The 22,006-nt window shown below is 41.6% G+C and overlaps 2 protein-coding genes across 8 annotated transcripts; one reads left to right on the top strand and one right to left on the bottom strand.

Moving 5' to 3' along the window:
- Positions 1 to 219: 219 nt before the first annotated feature.
- On the top strand, positions 220 to 12,622 carry adamts13 (ADAM metallopeptidase with thrombospondin type 1 motif, 13). Of its 5 annotated transcripts, none has more exons than XM_077521639.1 (29): positions 221 to 411; positions 639 to 702; positions 765 to 901; positions 1,684 to 1,767; positions 1,850 to 1,962; positions 2,043 to 2,189; positions 2,996 to 3,130; positions 3,942 to 4,092; positions 4,163 to 4,267; positions 4,351 to 4,502; positions 4,603 to 4,666; positions 5,214 to 5,340; positions 5,408 to 5,556; positions 5,632 to 5,752; positions 6,035 to 6,115; positions 6,302 to 6,483; positions 6,601 to 6,757; positions 7,652 to 7,781; positions 7,858 to 8,037; positions 8,130 to 8,328; positions 8,400 to 8,505; positions 8,595 to 8,724; positions 8,822 to 8,998; positions 9,080 to 9,284; positions 10,316 to 10,640; positions 10,724 to 10,867; positions 10,970 to 11,149; positions 12,161 to 12,336; positions 12,404 to 12,622. In XM_077521639.1, the coding sequence occupies exons 1-29, from the start codon at positions 310 to 312 to the stop codon at positions 12,557 to 12,559; spliced, it is 4,179 nt and encodes a 1,392-aa protein (XP_077377765.1). In that variant the 5' UTR covers positions 221 to 309; the 3' UTR covers positions 12,560 to 12,622. The 5 variants fall into 5 exon arrangements, with proteins under 5 accessions (XP_077377768.1, XP_077377765.1, XP_077377763.1 ...); XM_077521637.1 differs by having other exon boundaries at positions 1,850 to 1,974; XM_077521640.1 differs by having other exon boundaries at positions 221 to 478; positions 1,850 to 1,974.
- Positions 10,260 to 21,651, bottom strand: LOC144018946 (carnitine O-acetyltransferase-like). Of its 3 annotated transcripts, none has more exons than XM_077521645.1 (14): positions 21,485 to 21,651; positions 19,903 to 20,184; positions 18,878 to 18,996; positions 18,456 to 18,509; positions 17,401 to 17,566; positions 17,134 to 17,308; positions 15,835 to 16,013; positions 15,642 to 15,742; positions 15,426 to 15,545; positions 15,236 to 15,358; positions 15,040 to 15,175; positions 14,831 to 14,893; positions 14,607 to 14,744; positions 10,260 to 11,108 (listed from the first exon to the last, which is right to left on the bottom strand). In XM_077521645.1, the coding sequence occupies exons 1-14, from the start codon at positions 21,509 to 21,511 to the stop codon at positions 11,070 to 11,072; spliced, it is 1,722 nt and encodes a 573-aa protein (XP_077377771.1). In that variant the 5' UTR covers positions 21,512 to 21,651; the 3' UTR covers positions 10,260 to 11,069. The 3 variants fall into 3 exon arrangements, with proteins under 3 accessions (XP_077377771.1, XP_077377769.1, XP_077377770.1); XM_077521643.1 differs by lacking the exon at positions 10,260 to 11,108 and adding an exon at positions 12,710 to 13,153; XM_077521644.1 differs by lacking the exons at positions 10,260 to 11,108; positions 18,456 to 18,509 and adding an exon at positions 12,710 to 13,153.
- Positions 21,652 to 22,006: the final 355 nt, after the last annotated feature.

Raw genomic sequence — 22,006 nt, 5'->3', positions numbered from 1 at the left:
AAGTGTGGTGTGTTCCCTAATTTAGACAAAAATCACTCATTCTCTCTATTAGAGCGTGAATCAAATAGAAGAGAAACATAATGCGCAATAGGCAAAAGTGTTGAAACACAAACTTCAGTTACACACACACACAAGTGGCAACCAATGAGGTGCATGTGTGTGGTTCCACACAAGGGCAAGACAGCAAATGAAATCAACTTTGTCCCTGCTGTTTGCATAAACAACGTTAGTCATCCATCCCCCCTCGCAGGATCCCAGCCTGCAGTGTGGGACGATCACATATCGTCCGAGTACGAAAGCAGACCAGGTATGTGCTCAGGAAGGGGAGCCAGAATGGTGTTCATGACTCTGCTCTGTTTGCTGTTACTCCTACCTGGCTTCAGCACGCTAATGAGATATCCATCGGCCGAGGTAAGAGCAACGCCAGCGTCGACGCGAGCGCTGAAGGCCTCTGCTGAAGGCCTCTGCTGAAGGCAAAGTACATTGGACTCTTCAACTTGAAACTGTTTATCATCTGTCAAACACACACAGCATGCAGAGTTGCACTATATTTCGCTGCAACCTTAAAATATGTCAATAAAAAATATGTACTTTTCAGGATTTAAATCTGTTGCTTCTGCTTTTGTTGGTTTTAACAGCTTTTTGATGAATCTGGCAGACAAAGAGACATGGTTTCAGATCCTCTTTCTTCGAACGTCTCAGGTATGAGATCCTCTATCTTAGATGAGAAATACGGAATAACACGTCACGTGTATTATGCGCAGCGAGAGATCGACCTCGTCGGTCAACACAGATGCTGCCTGATGTCACCCACTTGGAATTACTGGTCGTGGTTGGACCTGATGTCCGGCAAGTCCACACGCAGGATACAGAACGCTACATACTCACCAACCTCAACATTGTAAGCATGATTGCACAAGGATATTCACTCATAGATTTTGTTATATTTTAATTCTATATTTGATTATTATCATTATTATTTCAAGGTATAGGCACTCGGCCGCCCTCTTGTGGCCGTTCTACAATCAGGGACTAAATATTTGAAATGAGAAGAATAGAAAAGTGCCATTAATATCATGCAATATTAAGAAACATATTATACTGGGACATAATTATTATTATTACCACCCATTATTATTATTATTATTATTATTATTATTATTATTATTATTATTAATTCAATCTCTGGTGTAATAACCTTATTTATTGATTGATGGAATTATTTTCTATTTTATTATCTGTTCTCATTGCTGCTGGACATGTACATTTCCCAAAGGGATAAATAAAGTCAAGTCTAAGTCTAAGTCTATTGGTACTTGGTATCGTTGACTATTGTATTGTTGACTACTCAATAGTTAAGTACTCGTACTGGTATCAGTGTGAAAAAAAAAAAAAAAAAAAAAAGTGGTATCAAACATCCTTTGACAAAAACTATAGTAACTTCTTTTGTCAGCAAAATAACTATTTCTACTTAAAAATGCAGGACTCTGTAAAATGGATCCTGTTAGGCCAATTGATGTTTCTTTTTATAAATTCGATGATTACATTATTATTATTATTATTACAATGCCAAAAATGACATCTCTTTTTCACTAATAGCGAATTATTCAAAGAATGTGCAGATTCTTTGGCATGCCTCCCATCCAATCCATTCAACTGCATGTTCTCTCTCCACTCATGCAGGCCTCAGAACTGTTGAGGGACGTGACTTTGGGAGCCAACATGAGGGTGCACCTGGTTCGCATGATCATCCTGTCAGAAGCGGAGGTCAGCAACTCACGGTCGAATTCGAGCTCACAGACCACACAGCTTTTCTCACTTTACGCAAAGCCGCTCTTGCTATTTTCAGCCCGAGATCCGAATGTCTCCAAACATCACCTCTTCTCTTCGAAGCGTGTGCGACTGGGGCTCGCGCTTAAATCCGTCGAATGATACAGACCCGCTGCACGCTGATCTGCTCTTGTACATTACCAGGTTGTTGGTGTGACGGGCTAAAATGGAGAAATGGTGTTTTGTCAACACGTGTTTCTCATAATACGCAGGTATGACCTGGCGTTGCCCGATGGAAACAAGCAGGTCAGGGGAGTGACGCAGCTGGGAGGGGCTTGTTCCAGTGACTGGAGCTGTGTCATCACGGAGGATACTGGATTTGACCTTGGGATCACTATTGCTCATGAGATTGCACACAGGTACAGCGGAGTCCATCACACAATGTATTGCACCAAGACAGGTCACTAGAATGCAGTGCTTCTCAAATAGTGGGGCGGGGCCCCCCAGGGGGACGAGGGGCTCCATCGCGTTTGACCTCGGGGAAAATGTTTAAAAAAAAAAAAAAAATATTTAGTTTTTTTTTTAACTATCCTAGAATAAAGTGCAATTGCACCCCCACTACATTAGGGGGCAGTGGCGCTCTCATTATTGGCAGAGTGTGCGCAGTTAGCGTTCGCTCGGTGGTGTCGGGGTTTTGTTTGCACTGAGCATGCGCGCTTTGAGCATCAGCACAAATTATTTTATATTTTGTTTTGCAGGTTAAAGTTTTTTTTGTTTTTTTTTAGTATTGTGTAATGCGTTATTATTTATTGATTTTATGTCATTTTATTTTTCCGTATCATATGGTTTGACATGGTCAGTCAAAAAATGTTTATAGTTTAATTAAGGATTCAAATGTATTTTTGAATTTCAGATGCACTTTAAATCTTTTCTGTTAAAGTTAATAAAGCAATCTTTGTTGTAAGTTGGTCCATATTTCTTTCTTTTTTTTTTTATTCTCTTATACGTTAATACGGATACCTAGTTATGCAGAGGTGTGCTTATAACAATTTTATAGACAAGATACTATTTATAGTTGGGGCACGACATGTTTTCTTCTTGCTGAGAAGCACTGCTATAATGGGAGGTTCAAGTATAAAAGCTCAATAGTATATTTCCAGTATTCAGATTCCCATAGAATGCAATGAGCCAAATAAAAAAAAGCCATATATTTGTTCGCTCACAGTTTTGGCATCAATCACGACGGAGTGGGGAACACGTGCAGTCGGAGTGGCTTCATGATGGCCTCGGATGGCGGCTACAACAGTGTGGATCTGACCTGGTCGCCCTGCAGCAGACATCAGCTGCTCACATTTTTCAGGTGTGGCTTGTTGTGATGATGTTATTCGAATCCCTTCATACTATGTCGAGCAAAAAAGAGAAAATGTTCGGACAAATGTGGGCAATATGAACTCACATGTATAACGGAGTGAATGGTGTTCCACAGGGTTCACTTCTGGGGCCTCTGCTGCTTTCATATTTTTGCTGCCCCTGAGTTCCACCTGAAGAAAACAGCGGTGGTTGTTTTCGATTAAAGTGTCTCGAGTTGAGTTGAGTTGAGTGATGGGAGTCGGCGTCCTAATTGCATGATTTGCAATTCTGTAGCTATCCAGCAAAACTAAAAGAACGCTGCATGAAGACGGGGAATACGAGAACATCATTTCTTTCTGAATTCAAGGTGAAGAGAGCCAGATTGGATGACAAGGCGACTCTCCCTGTTCATTTTGTTCAGCAGTAAAGTCAATGTCTTGAACTTGAAAAGAATCCTATTTTATTTTTGAGGGTTGGGTGAATGCGCATCGGAAACTGGTGAGGTTCAGAATTTCCAACGAGGTTAAGAACTACTGACATACGCAGATGTGATTTTTCACTGCAGTTTCTGCTTTCTGATGATATTTTCAGAAGACTGAAACATCTAAATCTTCAATGTGATGTCTGCCAAAAATAATCCTTTTCCTCCGCATAACCCAATTCTGTTGACATTTCCCCACAAAATATTAAAGACTGTTTTATGTTCTGATTTACGCTCATCTGACATACCTTTTTCTTTTGCCTCTGGCAATTCTTCAGTATCACATTTTACACCTCTAAAATGTAAAAGGCGATCACATGCAATGTTTTTTTTTTTCCAGCCGAGGGAATGCTGAGTGTGTAAAAGATCAACCAACCCTCGAAAGCTCCCTACAGGACTGGAAGCCTGGCCTTTATTACGGTGTTGATGACCAGTGTCGAATAGCTTTTGGAAGTTCTGCAAGAAGCTGCTCGTTCACCAATCCAGATATGGTGATGACGTTTTTACACTTAAATAAGCAGTTGACTTTTTTACAAATATTATCGCCTCTTCCCCCATCAGCCAATGTGTCGGGTTCTATCTTGCCACACGAATCCAAATGATGACAGCTCCTGCAAACGTCTTCTCGTACCACTGCTAGATGGGACTCAATGCGCACCCAATCAAGTCAGAGAATAAGACGTTTTGTTGACATGACAGTGAAAGCTAAACTGGATTTCCACAATGTACTCTTCTTCTCCGTTTTGCAGTGGTGTCTGAAGGGGCGTTGTGCGTCTCCAGACCAGCTCAGCACCTCTGCAGTGGTGCACGGATCTTGGTCCGGCTGGTCCGGGTTCTCAACCTGCTCACGGACATGTGGCGGCGGAGTCGTTCACCGCACGCGCCAGTGCAACAACCCGAGGTTAGCGCAATTCACTGTCAACAACATTATAGTGTTTTAGCAAGTTACTGGATAATAATTGTGATTTTTATTTATTTACTTATTTTGTATTCGCCCCCAGACCTGCTTTTGGTGGAAATGATTGTGTGGGGAACATTATCGAGGCTGAACTTTGTAACCAGCAGGTGAGTGCAATGATTTATGTTTACATGAGGCCTCCATACAGTGGATATTTGTAAGATTATTATTATTATATAATTATGTAAGTTCCTTTTGGACCAAAAAATATTTATTAAATTGCCCTAGTCGTTTTAAAAGTTGCAAATATATAAATTTAAACAACTCAAAATTTGTATTAATAATCTTTTATTTCTGCTTATGATTATGCCGATTTTCTCATGGTGGGGTGTAATAATTGAAATTGTAATTGAATTTTACAGATAAGCGAGTACAGATAGTGTCGGTATTTGGAGATCTGCCCTTATTTCAAGGTATTGATCCCGCGGCCGATACCAGTAACTTGTGGCTGTTTTATGAAATTAAAACAATAAAAATTAATTTAATGAAATTTCAAGGAAACATGCTACATTGTTTTTTATGCCTCAAAAGTACTTGTGATATGTTTACTTTATCAGTGACTACGCAAGAGTTCAATACTCGTACTGATATCAGTCTGAAAAAAAGTTTGATGGAAGATCCCTAAAAAGAAACATTACAATATTGTCGTTGCAGCCATGTGAGCGCACCCAACTGGATTTCATGGCTGAGCAATGTTCCGAAACAGATCTCCAACCGCTTTACCTCCATCCGGACCAGGCCTCCTTCTACACTTGGATCCCTGCAGTGGGCTTCTCACAAGGTGGCAAAACAAACGATACTCCTGCTGTGAAGTTAGTATTGAAAACTTCTTTTCTTCCTGCGGTCAGGCGATGAGCAATGCAGATACACGTGCCAGTCGGAGGGAGAAGCCTTCATCGTGAGCCGTGGATCTCAGTTTGCCGACGGGACTCGGTGCGAGGACGAAGGCCAAATTCCTTCGGGGTCGATCGCTGCTTGCCTGCGAGGGAAATGTCTGGTAGAGACCATTTTGATACCAAAAAGAAAAGAATGCTAACGTTTACTTTCAATGTAAAAATTTGCTGGCGATCAGCTCTTCGGCTGCGATGGCGCGTTGCACTCTGGGAAAGTGAGAGATGTGTGCGGTTTGTGCGGAGGGGATGGATCTTCCTGCACCATGACCTCCGACTCTTACGATGGAGGTCAGGCAAGCGGTAAGAACAACGCGTTTGAGAAACGTCCTTTTGAAATATTATTCATATGCCAGATGTTTCACTGTATTTTTCTTGTGCATTTTTGCCCTTTTTTTCTTTTTACGTTTATGGGATGAAACTTAACGCAGACATTTCTAAAACGTAAACAAACCACACAAAAAAATGGACACATTTTTTTTTACAGGACAGCGACATTACGCATAAATGAATTGGTGCCTTTTGACAGTACAGTATTAACATATTAGTTGTCTTCTATTCGTGACTTCCTGCTTTCCCTTTCAGAGTACACCACTTTCTTGTCTTTGCCATTAAATGCCACACAGGTTTATATCATCAACAAGGCGCCACTATTCACTCATCTGGGTGAGTGACATCGCCTCAGCTCAACTCGTTCAAACCCCAAAAACGTGTAAATACGTTTTTGGGAGTGAAAGACAAAGTATTAAAAACGTATTTACACGTGTTTGGGTTGGAATGAGTTAACGATCACACAGAAGGAGGATTGCGAATGTAATGTTTGGACTTTTTTTTTGCTTTCTGTATCAATAGCTGTATTATACGGAGATCAATATGTTGTCTCCGGAACGGGGAGAATGGCATTAAATATGACCTATCCGTCCCCACTGGATGATAACTGGGTCGAGTACCGCCTCCATCTGACCCCTGACCTCTTGCCTGAGATGGAAGAGCTGCTGCTGCCTGGACCGGTACAACAGCAAATAAACATTCAGGTCAGGCCAGGACATTCCACTTGATACATGTGTTGCTTCTAAAGCTACCGTGTCTGTTAAGTTTACGCTTCCTGCAAAACAAGTGCCATTTCAAATAGGCATGTATTGTTATTGCAGGTTTTTCGCAAATACGGGAAAGAATACGGAGAGAAAACAAACCCCAACATTAGCTACCAGTTTTATGTTCCAAATGATCACAGCGACTTGACAGAAATCAAAGTTGAAGGCACATGGAGTGTTTCTACAACACCTTGTTCTGTCACCTGCGGCTTAGGTATCCCACCAGTTTGTATTTATTCAGATTCTTCTCTTCAATACTAATTTAATAACATCTTCGAGTCATGTTCGAACACTTGCCAGTCTGCCACTATTGTTGCTGGATTTATGCTAATACGAATGCTGGACTGCAATCCAACAATCCAGCTGTGATCAACTTAATAGTCTGTCAGTAAAATAATATGTTCTATGTAGTCCCACTAGTCTAAACATAGCATTCTGATTTATATTGTGTTTGTGGAATATGAATAAATATGAGTAAAGCAGCAAATTCAACCCATTTTTATCCATCTCGGGGGGCGGCCATTTTGCCACTTGCTGTCAACTGACAATCAGCATGTTTTGTTTATCTTTCATTGTTCGTTTTTATTTTAAATGATACATTATTAATTAAGAATAACTTACCAGTATAAGTATTATAGGGAGGAGGACTATGCAAGTGCTTGTACTTCTTCTTACTCCTTTTTGAACATGTAAATGATGACATTATTGAGGAATTATCTTCTTTCTTCATTTTTTGTATTTTCACTTCAACGTCTATTTATATTTTGTAATGTGTGTTGTTTATATGTTCCAACCAACCACGGCTCAGCTTACAAATGTCACATGACCAAACTCAGAAAACAGGTGAGATGCGACTGATCGTTACCTGAGCCTTCATTTTCGTTTTCTCTTCACATAAAAAAAAAAAGACGGTTGGATTTTGATGCTTTATTCATAATCCACAATTGCAATATGAATCTGAATGCTCTGTTTAGACTAGTGGAGGTGCACACAGCATATTATTTGAAAGATTTTTGGGTTGATTTCCCCTTTAAAGATGATTAAAATTGTAAGCTTATACTTGTGAAAAGTGAAAAGTGTCATAGGGTCATGCAGACTTCCCTTACAGGTGTGCAGAAGCATCGGTATGTTTGTGTGGACAAACAAACAAATACACATCTGGATGATCGCCATTGTTATGCAACTCCCCCACCTGTACCACTGCACACATCATGTCAACTCCCAGCTTGCCCACCAAGGCCAGTATGACAAAATTATAGCACAACCCCTATTTGATCCAATATGGTGCTGATATACTGCAATGCAATTTTACAGCTGGATCACAGGAAAGTTTGGATCCTGCAGCGCTTCCTGCGGTCGAGGAGAGAGAACACGTCCCGTAACATGCGTCCAGAAACGTGGCGACGATCTTGTGAGGGTTCCAGATTCGGAGTGCCCGGCTGATTCGGCTCCAAACGCTGTTGAAAATTGTCATCTTCAACTTTGTCCTGCCAGGTAGTATGTGCACCCAAAAACGTCAATTCATAGCTAAACTGTCGCCTGGAAGCAGAAAACGACGACACAAATGAAGATATTTGTGTCCTCAGGTGGCGTGTGTCCGCGTCAGGGGACTGTTCAGCGGTTTGTGGGCCTGGAGAAGTGAAAAGAAACGTGTCATGTGTCCGGCACGCGGGCAGCCAAGAGGCCCAAGTTGATGAAAGTTTCTGCTCAAATCAAATCAAACCTCCGGAATCTGTGCCCTGCGTAGTGGACGTCTGTCCAATTGGGTGGGACGCAACCAGTCAGGTACGAAAGATGACAATGTCGTCTTGTTTCAAGGTGTGAATTACGAGCTTATCGTTGATTTTCACGAACAGGACCGGCCTGCCGCAAAGACCGGCCTGATGCCACCACGCTCTCGACAAGCCCCCGTGTTTGTGTGGAGTCCGGTTATCACTCAGTGCTCAAAGACGTGCGGCAATGGTACAAACAACAAGCAAAGATAAGAAGAATTGACTGAATTCTATTCCCAAATGACGCACGCCATCACTCAAAATGTCTTCCTTCTGAAGGAACGATGCAAGTGTGGTTCTCTTGTGTGGACCATCAGACCAGATGGATGGTACCTGATTTCCACTGTGAGCCTTCAAGCAAACCTCCTCCTAAATCGGAGAGCTGTAATACACTTTCTTGCCCTCCTATGTAAGACATATCAAGAAGAAAAGAAAAAAAACAACAACAACAACTTTTATGTGTGCAGTATTGCTGTAGAATTCAACTGAATATTTTCCACCACCAGGTGGCGATCTAAGCTAGGCATGTGCAGTACAACATGTGGCGGAGGCGTTGCCAACACGGTGCTGTACTGTGCTCAGGAGACAGATGGGGAAGAGAAAGTTCTGGAGGACTCTGAGTGCAGTGACTTTCCAAAACCAACAGCAGTGGTGTCATGTAACACCAACAAGTGCCCAGCAAGGTAACACAAAAGTACATGACACTCATTTCCTCCCACCTTGTCGATACAAAAACCAACTCGTCGTCATTTTGTTGTGTTCAGGTGGAAGGTTCAGAGTCTGTCGCCTTGCTCTGTATCTTGTGACCCGGGTGTAGCTCACAGGAATGTGTCCTGTGTCCAGTTTGTCCACGGCAAGGAACGTGTGGTTCTGGAGGACAACTGTCATACGTCAGTCAAACCCGCCACCACGGTGCCCTGCCTGGTGCAGGTGTGCACCTTTAGGTGGGAGGCAAAGCCGTGGAGCCAGGTAGCTGCCATCCATCCATCCCAATTGGATTTAAACATAACAAATTCAAAAATGTCTCAACGGAAATCAAGGCTCTAATCTATCAATACATACATTTGATCTCGTCATCTACAGTAGGCGAGAGCAGGCCTTGTTGTCACGTTGCAATTATCTTCTCCACCAGGGGGCGCAATTAAAAAGTGGAATACTAGTTTTCGACTTGACATGGATTGTGAGTTGAGATGAGCGCTAGTTAGCCATTTAGCACAACCCAATTATAACTCAATATATTTTTAAACAAGCATCATTCATATACAAATTCATGTGGACTCATATCATTGGAAGAGATATTCAGGTATGTTGCTATGCCTCAGTCATTGTTGTGGTTTAAGACAACTTTAAACGAGCGCTAGTATTAGCCAACATGGTAGTTTGGGGCAGATTCTTTTTGAGGTTAGTTGTCACATCTGCAAAGAATGTGCTCATGAAAAAATGCACAGCTGGCAAATTGCTTTACGCATGCCAAAATTGCCCTTTAGATGATGTCTGACAAGTGATGAAATTGGTGTGTCAGGTTTTGTTTGGGTGTTTAAAAGTGCATCTTCCAGTTGTTGGAACTTTGCCCGCATTTCAGGACTGCTTTAAGTTTCATGATGAAGCAATTGTTTCTTTCTTGTAATTCAATTTAATCTTGCATTTTCAGCGTAAGGAAGACACAAAAAAACAAAACACACACACATTTGAGCCTGCAAACCATGCCAGAAGTTGGACTTTTGCTGGACATTTGCTTAATTATATTTATCTTTTATTAGTTGAATACACTAGTGTGACATTTCACCCCATGTAGTGAGACAACTTACCTGATGGTGGCGTAACATGTCACATTCAAACTCTCTAGTTGATTGTTTATAGCTATGCACTGACACAAAATATATACCGGATGTAGAAAAATAAAATAAAATTAAAAAAAACTGTCGAAAGTGTGACATCAGTCTTTACATACTCTTCTATGAATATTATCATACCTTGTATTGCTGTTTGTCATTTCCCAGTGTTCAGTGTCCTGTGGATACGGAATTCAGTCCAGAACGGTGTCATGCATGGGCCCCTCGAAGCCGGAACCTCTCAGCCCGCTACTATGCATGCACATACCCAAGCCGATGACCATCCAGGGCTGCAGCGTGGACAACTGCGCGGATGTGCCGCTGAACTCAGTCGCCGCTCCAGCTATGCGTCCCGCTTCGGAGGAGGATTCTCACCCGTCTCACACTCCGTATACGATGACAAAGCAGCACCGCGTGGGAAAACTTCCTCCAAGTCCATCAGGGACCGTCGGCATGCCGCTGTTCTCAACAGCCAGTCCTTCAACTAAACCCAGTAATTGATTGAGATCATTCTTCTCTGTCACTTTCATTCGGAGCGAAAGGTAGCTGACCACTCGTGTGTTTGCGCCTCACCAGGTGCATGCGGAAAACTGCTCCAGCAAGAATCGGGCGCGGTCGACTTGAGCAACATTACCGGTCCCTGTACGGTGGCCATCGGCCGACCCCTGGATGAGGTCATCCACGTCAAAGTACAGTCAAGCTCCTTAAACTGCAGAAAGAGTGAGCATGATCCAGCATGTACACATATTTTCATTTCATTTACAGTATAAAAAACACAAAAAAGCAAAAGGCCAAAAGAATTGATTCAATGTGTCTCGTCAGGAGAATATGCAGTATTTTTTGACCGACTGGCACTTGTGAGAAAGTGTGAGCAGGCAGCTGGCAGCACGCTGACCACCAGAACAAACGTTCTTCTTGTGCGTCAGAATCTGCTCACGCCGGGGAACGGAATCGTCTTCACCTACAGCTCGCACAGAAACATGAAGAAGAGCCAACGTCAAAGTAGGATATGTAGTCAATAGTCAAATTCCATCCATCTATCTATCTAAACTAGCTAGCTAGCTAGCTAGCTAGATAGCTAGCTAGCCATCCATCCATCCATCCGTCCATCCGTCCGTCCATCCATCCATCCATCCATCCATCCATCCACCCATCCATCCGTCCGTCCATCCATCCATCCATCCATCCATCCATCCATGATTAATCACACTATTAATTTTGACTACAAACAATCCTTTAGCTTTAGGTTGTGTTTGAGCAATAACCATAACTACTTGCATTAAAGTAAAGCATTTAATAAATGTCTGCATATGTGCGCATACTGGGGTAATTTTCTTGTCATTTTAAATTATGCAGAAATTAACTGATTATTAAAAGAAGCGGGTGAGACGATGTCATAACATGAAATGTAGAACGAAATAACACATAACAGGCGTTCTTCAAATTTAGCGGGCAAAAAAAATGTTGATAAAAAGCTTTTTTTTAATGAGGTGATAATCAAAATTTGAAGATGTGATTATTAATCTGATTGAACAAAATAATCATTTGGCAGCATACAGGATGTAACGAATGTCGCAATGTAATTCTCACGACGTGATAATTATGATATTGTAGGGAGGGTGGTAAAAAAGTTCACGATACTGTATATAAACTTACAATATTGTTTAAAAAAAAAAAAGTATCAGTCTATGTGGTTCACAATGATGTGTTCGGCTGAAGCTGATGGAGATGTTTCCAAATATTTGCTGTTATGACTGATTTATTGGCGTGATAATGATAACGGCTGCAGTGGCCAAAACATTCCCAATTCAAATTAAACTGTACTCTTAAACCAACCGCTGCACAAATGGAATACAAGCTCGCCGTTTGAACGGATGTGCCGCTTTTAACATGACATGACAAAATCGTGGACATTTTAATATTGCAATGTTGCCGTTATCGTTACACCCCGAGTGTGCGTGTGCGTGTGTCTGTGTGTAATTCCACTAATGTAGTTTCTGTTTTCTCCCAAAGCTTGTGACAAGCAGCTGTTTTCCTCCAGTGGGGTGTTTGAGAATCCAACAACCTCTGACACGAACCACACCTGTCGGGTGCTTATCAACGCCCCCCCCTCAGTGAGGATTAGAATCCAAGCAGTGCACATCGGATTGCTCTTTAACGCCACAAACTCTCAATCTTCATACATAATGGTGGGTTATATTGCACGACGACCTCCATATTTGGCCACGTGTGCAACTTGTTGTGTGTGTTGTTCAGATTCGGGACATGGACATGCTGAAGACCAACGTGTTTAAAGGCCCGCGGTTGTTTGGATGGCACTCGTCTGGAAATATGGCCGAGGTTGAATTCCACGGAGATTACCAGCACACAGCTGGAAGCTTCCGAGCGGAATATTCCTTTGTACAACGTTAAAACTCTTTCAATATATATCTATATATTTGAAACAAAACATATTTCTGATCCAGCCGACTAGCTGTTGTGGGGGAAAAAAAAGAAAAAAAAAAAAAGTACATTTAAGCAAGAAGTCAGAACGTTATAAATGTTACATTTCAAAAGTTCAAATTCAGTTCATAATGTTTTTATAGAGACATTCGACACCATGTAACAAAATATATCATTTCTATCAGTGAGACTTGTGTTTCCTTTCAATGGCCACGCCTCCTCAGAAAACTTGACGCACAATAAGTTGCCCTCACAGACTTTCCGAGCTTTTCAGCTCCTTGTCGGTAAAGTGCCGCTTGATTTCCAGCCCCGCCTCTAAAAAGCACTCCAGGCGGCTTGCGCGCGGGTTCACTGCTCGTCTGCAGCCGCGTCCTCCAGCAGAGCTCTCATGTCCAACAGAGCCTCATTTACAGTCTGCGCATACTTGGCTGCGTTTGTCTCTTCACAGCTGTTGAAGGCCGTGACGGCGATGTTGATGTGCTCGTCCATGGGATTGTAACACACGCCGTAGCCATCTGGCACCATTGGGCCAAAGCACATCACGCAGTCGCTCTTGGAACCGACCTGGAAGCGACAAGGCAGGGCGAGGATGACGGCTCGTGCGCGGGTCAAACGCGTGACGAGCAACTCAAAAAAAGGAGATCGAAAATACATGAATAAAGCTCTCTCTAGTATTAGTTGTTATATCAGCAGAAACTACATTCACATTCTATTTTTATTCCACCAAAGGAATACACAATACATAGTCTTTTTTTTTGGGGGGGATCATGTTTAAATTTAATGTTTTTAATAACAGCAGGGGTGTCAAGCGAACGGCCCGCGGGCTGGATCAGGCTGGCAAAAGGGTTTAATACAGCACGTGAAATTTTTTTGTAAAAAAAAAATCAATAAATAAAAAAAATAAAAAACCATAAATTCATAATTGCACAAGCAGCCCTCAGATGAGCAGTGCAACTTGTACACGTCATCGTCCTGGTTGTCATTATTTTACACACAACTTCGGGTTTTTTTTGTTTTTGTTTTTTAAATCATAGACCAACATAAACATATTAAATACGACACAAATTCAATTACTGGTAACACAAATGCATATGAAAAAGATTAACGTCCTTATAACTTCATGAAGTGCACCACAATGCATTCTGGGAACAATATATATGCAAAACAGGTTGATTTAACACGTCTGGAAGTGTTGCCGCATTCCATTTGCATTCGTCTTATTTTTTGAAACAATATGATTATAATTGAGCTCCGTAATTTAGAGCTCGTCCACAAATAACGAAAATTTGTGTATAATTGATGGCAATTGTTTTTACGTTATATACCATTATTTTACCGATCCGGCCCACTTGGTAATATATATATTTCGCAATGTGGCCCCTGAGCTAATATGAGTTTGACAGCCCTGCTCTGGAGTAGAAGTAACATTTTTTTGGGAAATGCCTTTTACAAAAACAGAGCTCAAGAACACAAAATCGCCGTACGCTAACCGTGGCTGCGTTCGGAAATATGCGCCGAGCACGCACTCATTCACTCCCAATGTTCAGAAAGTCGTCACATTTGTCAAATGTGCCTTCAGAAGGAAGTAGAAGAAGAAATGGAGTAAGAAAAAAAAAAAAAAGTAGTTGTCATGGCAACTATTGTGTGACGTAAGTTTGCTAGCGCCGCTATCACGCGACCACAATCAAAAGATTTTGTGTTGACAGCAGAAAAAGCTAAAATAACCGACCAGGATTCGACCTTGTGGCCATAATGTGACAACAGGATTTGAACAACGATGAAGCGCTCAGAGCGTATTTGCCAACGTGCCCACTTTCGGGTGATGTTAGGGGGTCACTGTGAATTTTCAAATGGGGATTTTTGCTTTTAATATATACAAGTCATACCTGATATACAAGATACGTTAAAAATCTACTATGCATTCATCACAGTCACAATGAGTTTTTTGTTTTAAATCACACTCAGCACTGTCACTGATTTTCACCAGACTTGCGCAGCGTACGGAGCTTGAGCATACCTGGCTGGTTAACAGATTGTAATGGTGAGCCACAGCAAAAGACGTGTCCATGAATATCTCGGGCATCGACGTGAGGTCTTCGATACTCTGCAACCTCAGACCGAGAAGATGTCTGTCAATGGCTTGTCCGTGAATGGCCTGGAAAAAAAAAGAAAAAGAAAAAAAGAGACGATGTTTCTTCAGAGCCAAATTGACACGAAGCGGATACTTTTTGAAGTTCTCACATGGTACGCGTTTTCCTGATGTGTCTGAGCGGCCTTCCGCAGGTGTGCTAAGCGCTCCGTGTTCTGTAAGCAAGATTTGATGCTCGCTCATGCAAATGATATTGCAACAAAGTCAATGAATATTTTCAACCATCCAGGTCATTGTATTGTCAGGACATTGAATGAATTGTCAACCAGAACATTTGTGAAGTGATTCAAAGCAATCGCACCTGTTTTGTTGGGTCCTGCATTGCTTGGACAAATGTCAAAGAGTCCTTGGTGGTTACGCGCAACACGTCGGTTCTTCCATATTTGAACATTCGTAATGATGCGCTCTCGTACGTAGCGCAGCACGTGCTATACATGCTGGAATGCAGAAATTCGCCATGCATCACTGTCATCGATTTCGGTGTCAAATGTTCTTACCGAAAATAGGCAAGCTGGAACGCCATTTGAATGAAGGCATCCGGACTCAGCTTGTTTCGCTTTGGCACATTTTTCCCAAATTGAGAGAACATCAGAACGTTGACATCCAGGTCGTGGACCATTCTGACAAAGCAAAAAAGTTGCATAAAATATTTGTAGAAATGCTTATTATACTTTCAAGCACACGTACATGTTCATATTTTGTTTGGCTTTTTCAATGTCTCTCTTGACTTCCGGTGTAATGTTAAAACGCAGTTTCTGAGGCATTGTGAGAGGAACCATCGGGGATCGGACTATTTCCGTCTTCTGCCTGTGACAAAAAAACAACAACAACAGATTATCAATCATCCCATTACATTCAAAAATGATGTCAAAGTGTATCCAAACAAAATGGAAGTAAGCTTACATATACTTCACAACATAATCGATGAGAAAGACAATAGGTGGGCCCTCTGAAGGTGCGTGTTCATACACCAGTCCACAGGTACCGTCTTCACCAACGATAAACTGTGGACGATTCAGACCAAAATGGAGATTCTCGACCATGAGCATATCCGGATCGATCGATCTATGGATCGACCTACCGATCACTCGCTCACCTGCAAGGTCTTGTCGAACCAGCGGTTGCCGCTGTTCCAGCGAGCTCCGCCCCCATGCAGCATCTGCGCGGCGACGCGGCTCTTGTACAGCTCGTCTGACACGCGAGGCATCGGCGCATCCAGACAGACAGTGAAGATGCTTTTTTGGATGGCACGGACCGATTCTTTATTCGTCTTATCTGCAGTGTGGGGGGGGGGGGGGAAGTTGTCGGGCAATTAAAATGTTGAATTGTTATTAATCGCGTGACTTCGATAGTTAACTCACAATTAATCACAAATTTGATATTTGTTCTAAATGAACAATAAAATGTACAATGAAATATTTTTTTTCTAAGTTTTCATAACGCCAAAAACGTTGAATAAAGATGAGTAAAATCATGATGTATGCTGCCAAACGTTAAATGTCGTCAACTACGTTTTTTTTTTATCAATGGGAAGGGCAACGTTCAAGTGCTGATCAATGGAGTTGTGAAATCAAAAACACCCACTAACTATGGCCAGCAGATGGCAGCATTGTATCTCTTTCAATGGGCTGCCGGTGTACGGAATTACAATGAAACATGACGGAATCTGATGAAATCTGATTGAAATCAAATGTTTTCAAGGATCTTTCATTTGGTATCCATATTCATATATTCAGTAAAAGCACACAATATTCTGTTTGCCTTGAAAGATGAGTTAAAATGCTCAAAATCGGCTGGTACTGGTACTGTGGTTTCCCCCCCCCCCCCCTTATGTGTGTCAGTAAAAGAGTTAACATAAAAGTGGAAAAAATGTTAAACTAATAGAAATGTGGCTGCATATTTTTGCCATCGATAGAGTAATTTCATAATTAATAACATTTAGTTAAAAAAAAAAAAAAAAAAAAAAAGATGTGCTGTAAAATCGAGTGTGATATTGATTTGTGTCGGGGTCATTTTTCTGCCACTAGTTGACATATTTGCATTTGTAAGACATTGGTGACAGCCCAGTGCATTTTTCTTTTCATATTAATCTTTAACATGAAGTAATTAGTGAAATTCTGCACATTTTAAGATTGTAAAATACTACTTGATCCCAGTCTCCTTAAATATATGCAATATTATTAAACGTATTACTGCTAAATTTTGACATGGATGTGTCTGCGGCCATGAATTAATCGCACGTTACAAAAAATTAGCGTCGTTAAGGAAACTTTAAATGAACTGAATATTAACACACTAATTTTGACACCCTTTAAAAAAAAAAAAAAAGCACAAAAGGTTCTTTATGATCATATCTGGATCCAATTTTGAAGCAGATGTCAATTTCTCTCCTTACCCTTGATGAGATTACTGTAAGCTTTTCCCCACGTGTTGCGATGCTGTGACGTTAAGATGCCGACAGGCTCCTTGTTGGTCTGCAAAGAAGTGTTCCAAATTTTTTCCAGCTGCATGTAAATCTGATCGACAGTCAGCGGAGTGCCGTCACTGTTGTACACGTCCAAGACGAAAAACTTGCAAGGGAAAAGAGAGCAAATCAGTTGACCGTGTTTTTGGCCTTTGCAACAGACGTGTATAAGGAGAACAACAGCGCCAACTGGAGTACCTGGAAGTTATGAACGACGGCGATGTGCGTGGGAGGCGTTTTGCCAATTGCGTGATTGACAACCGTGTCTCGCTTCGGTCCCGGGATGCGGCAAGATGACAGAATCTGGTAATACTGGTCCATGCAAAGGGGCTTCTTGCTCAGGTACTCGACTGGCAGCGTGTCACTGGGATACGTCAACAAATCCGTTTGCATTAGAATCCAATTTGCTTGGATTTACAAACGTTTTTCCCCATGTTTGGAAATCATATAAATGTGTTCCAAGGCCAAACCGTCACCTTGTATAAAATTTCAGAGTGAGAATCAGATTTACTTCAAGAAATAAATGCCCAATTTATAATGCAACTGTACAGTCAACTTAACTTTCACTGTCAGACAAGTATAAAAAAAAACATATATATTTTTTTTTAAATAGGCCAGCCATTTTTAATCTTAGTCTAAGTAAAAAGTAAAACACTGACTGACAAAGGAATAATTGGAAAAAAGAGTCTCAAACAATTCATACTTTGAAAGAAGTTGACCCAAAAATAATTTTCACAATAATATGTTGTATATGTGCCAAACACGGCATTCTGATGAATATTTGGTTTATGAAAATAAATAAATGAAAAAATTCAACCAATCACGGCTCACCTGTTTTCTGAAGCAGAGCTGTGCTTGGTCGTTAAGGAGCCCTGAGCTACTGTGATGTCATTTTCAGTCGACAGCAAGTGGCAAAATGGCCGCCCCGTGAGATGGATACAAATTCAGTCGATTTTGCTGCTTAACACAATATTAATCAGAATACCGTGTTTAGACTAGTGGAGCCAAAGATATTTTTGTAAGGACATTTTTGTGGTGACTTCCATGCATTATTGTCATAAAATATGTTAAAACATAAAAATAGCACATTCTGTTTTATCCCTGTAGTAAGTAAAGATTCATAATAGTTCAATTGGAGCATTGCTGCATGGAATGTGAATCCACGTTCTCAACAACATGTGAAATATGAATTCCAAACGGTTATTGAAGTGACAGGTCCCACTGTCCTATTTGAAATGTCTGCTCAAACTCACCTGTCAATCATTTTTTTAAACTCCAACACTCCCGCAATCAACTTAGCTGCAAACCTGCAGAATGACAAAGAATGTCGACTGAATGTCACCAACTGACGCAAAGAATGCAGTGCCGAAGCGCACGCAATGTCCTCTTGGGACTCTTTGCCGCATGCGTGTTCACTGCATATCTCGTCGGTCACGGCAGTCAAAAACAGCCGAGCGACGCTTTAAATAGGCGAAGAAAGCATGAGTAAAGGTCGGCTTGAAAGTCCACATGCATGCCAACTTGTTTACACTCAACTTCCATAGTTCATCTCAAATTGTGTATTATCTATAAAGGTTCACGTCTGATATTGTGCAGGCAGGAAGGACGTGACGAAGCCGCGTCATTAACGGTATCGCATTTCGAAGGTGGAAATCAAACGTGGCAGGTGGCTCACCTCATCTGCCCTTGGCGATCTTGGAAGCGCATGCGCGGCAGAACCACGCCGGGGCTGGTGTAGACGGCCACCGGCATCCGGCAGTCCAAATAGGCCGACTGCATCCACCATTCCGATAGCTGCTTACAAAAGTATTCGTTGCTGATACACCAAATGATCCGTGGTGGCAAGTAACAAAGTAGAATTTGATATTCAATTGATGTTTCAAGTATTAATACAAGAAAAACGGTTTCTCATTATGCCAATTATTGTATAACATTGGCAGCAAAATTGTATTTTTACTTTTCACACACTATACTTCTCCTTTAAGGGGACGTCAATGCTAATGCTAACAGCTCATTGTTTTTAAAGGCCCAGTCTGCCGGTTTCACTCAGGAAAATGCACTTTTTAAATACAGGATTTAAACAAACAAACAAACAAACAAACAAACTCCTTCTCAATTTACAGATCTGGGCTTCTTGTAACGTGTGGTGGTGATTTTGTCCCCAAACCAAGCCTGTCTTTTGCCATTTTGACATTTCTGTGGAAAGACAGTGTGACGTCACAAAACAATATATTTAAAAGGGAAATCAACCCAAAATGTTGATAATAATTTACGCAGCCCGGCTGGCCGCTACTCTAAACAAGGTCGTCTGATTCATATTGCGTTTCTGGGTTATGAATAAAGTAGCAAACTCCATCCGTTTTTATCCATCTCGAGGGCGGCCATTTTGCCAGTTGCTATCGACTGAAAATGACCTCATAGACACTCTGGTAATGACCAATCACGGCTCATCTTGCGACCGTCACATGACCGTGCTTCGAAAACAGGTGAGCCGTGATTGGTCCTTATCTGAGTTTTGAGCAACTGTGATGTCATTTTTAGTCGACAGCGAGTGGCAAAATGGCCGCCCCCCTGATATGGATAAAAAAAAAAAAAGGGGTGGATCTTGATGCTTTGTTCCTATTCCACAAACACAATATTATTAGGACTTGCCCTTTAAGAACAGAGCGCGAGTACTTTTGCCATCTGATGCTGCTTTACCCAGTTTTCCGTCTTCCGAGCGCGACGTTCAAGACCTTTCTGCAGCCGGTCTCCGACGCCGCCTCCGAGGAACTCGTCCACCAGCTTCCGCGTGTGTTCCAGCTCCTCCTCGCTGACGATGGGCTCCAGCGCAGCCAGGTAGTTTTCGCACATCTGCTTCAAGGGCGGCACGGGCAGTTGAGGCAAACCCTCCTGGTGAACCAGTGACCTCTCCTGGACGTGTGGAACGGGCCCGAGCAGGCGACATGTGGGCTTCTTCACCTTCACCATGCCAGGCCGTAGCTGGAAAAGACATTTTTCGATTGGAATGGGAACGGTTCCTGCCAAAGATAAACATTTTTGGAGTACAGTATCTTTACATCTAATTGAACGCCTTATAATGTAATTATGACCTGTATTATTATGATTAGCTAATGCCTGTTAAATGTACCCAATAATGATCTAACATTTGGATGAGCACGCCAGCGATGAATTTGGCCTACAAATCTGACTGATGTCAGATGATCACGAATCAATATGTCATCATGTTGTCAAATATTAACAGAAAAATAAGAACCTTGCAAAGAGAAAATAGTTTTCAACAAGGAACTTGTTTACATGGTTTCAAAGCGTTTCCAAATAACCTCCATTCCAGAATGATGACTCCGTTTGTGAAAACTGACACCAAAACAACAAGGCAGCAAAGCAGATGTGGTCGTGCCCACCATGCGAACCTTAAATAGAAAGTTAACGCAGTTGAACTTTTGGAATGGTGACACAAACACTGACACATGCATGAAATTTGTGTAGCCAAATAAAGTTTGTGGTTATCACCTTTGCACTTGTTTTTCTGACATGAGCTATATTTTTAGACCACAAACTCTTTTGATATTATTGTTAACACAACATATTGTCTATTTAGGAAATAATCATATAGTCATCCTCCTACTACATTTACACTTCGTGTAAATTTTCCATTCATCCATTTTTTAAACCGCCTGTTCAAATATGTACAGACTCGTGACCCATTTTATAATATTGTTTCTTCGGCTATTCATTAATCAGTAATAATAATAATAATAATAATAATAATAAGCACTAGTATGAATAATTGCCGTTCGTTGTGGCTTTTGTGTTTACCTAAAATCACGATGTGTTTATTACGAAATTTCCGGTTAATCTTTTCAAAATAGCGTTAATAAAAAAATAAACAAAAACAGAGAAACAATACAATGCAATATAAGGGACACTTATTTTAATGAAACACGCGGTTATATAAATATCAAATTATTAAAACGTCAGTTAGCAGCATGTCCAAAGCTAGTAAGCTAACGTAATGACACGCACGGCCTGCTAAAAAGCAGGCCAGTCTTGTGACGACACGGACACTGATTTTCATTTTTTTTTATTGCATCACGGCATATAATAATCTTAGAGAGACGCATAAAATTGAAGCTAATAGCGTCAAACATTTTTATTTATTTTTTTGTTACAGCCCGGAGCAGGTTGCGCCCCACCCACTTGTCAAACCGTCCCGGCGAAGTCAAAGCAAACGCGCACGTTTGTCCAAGCTTTTAGTTCACAAAACTCGCTACACACTCACCGCGGCTCTGACCAAAGCGGCAAACATCCTGTGAGATCGACGCGCTGCTGATGTCTTGAAAGATGTCACGGCTTCGAGCAGGCATGTCTCAAGGACGCGCTCGCTCGGCGTCTATTCGGAGCCGTCAGAGTGGCCCGCCCCCTGGCGGAACAAGCGCGCAAAGACAACTGCGAGCCCTTGAAATGCCTGCTTTTCAACTTCCATGCCCGAATCAGTCTGATATGAATAAAAATGTCAATATCGTCCTTAATAACACATCACTATTTTTAACGAACTATAGTCACGAATCATACTTTGCCTTCAACCAATTTATCAGTGTCAATAATGTGGTTGTAAAACAACATTGCACACCTATGCGGTTCGTGAGTCTGCACGTCTCCGTACTGGCCACACGGGGGAGCTCTTCAAGCGTCGCTGCAAAGACATCTCGGCAGTAAACAACCCAGAGACTTTGCAACTACAAGAACGCACCAGAAAATAACAAGTACTGTATGTGAATTTATTAAATGCATATAGTCATTA

This window comes from Festucalex cinctus, chromosome 5 (genome assembly GCF_051991245.1).
Source record: "Festucalex cinctus isolate MCC-2025b chromosome 5, RoL_Fcin_1.0, whole genome shotgun sequence".
NCBI lineage: Eukaryota > Metazoa > Chordata > Actinopteri > Syngnathiformes > Syngnathidae > Festucalex > Festucalex cinctus.
The sequence above is the reverse complement of the archived record's forward strand: the minus strand, read 5'-3'. Positions and strand labels throughout refer to the sequence as shown.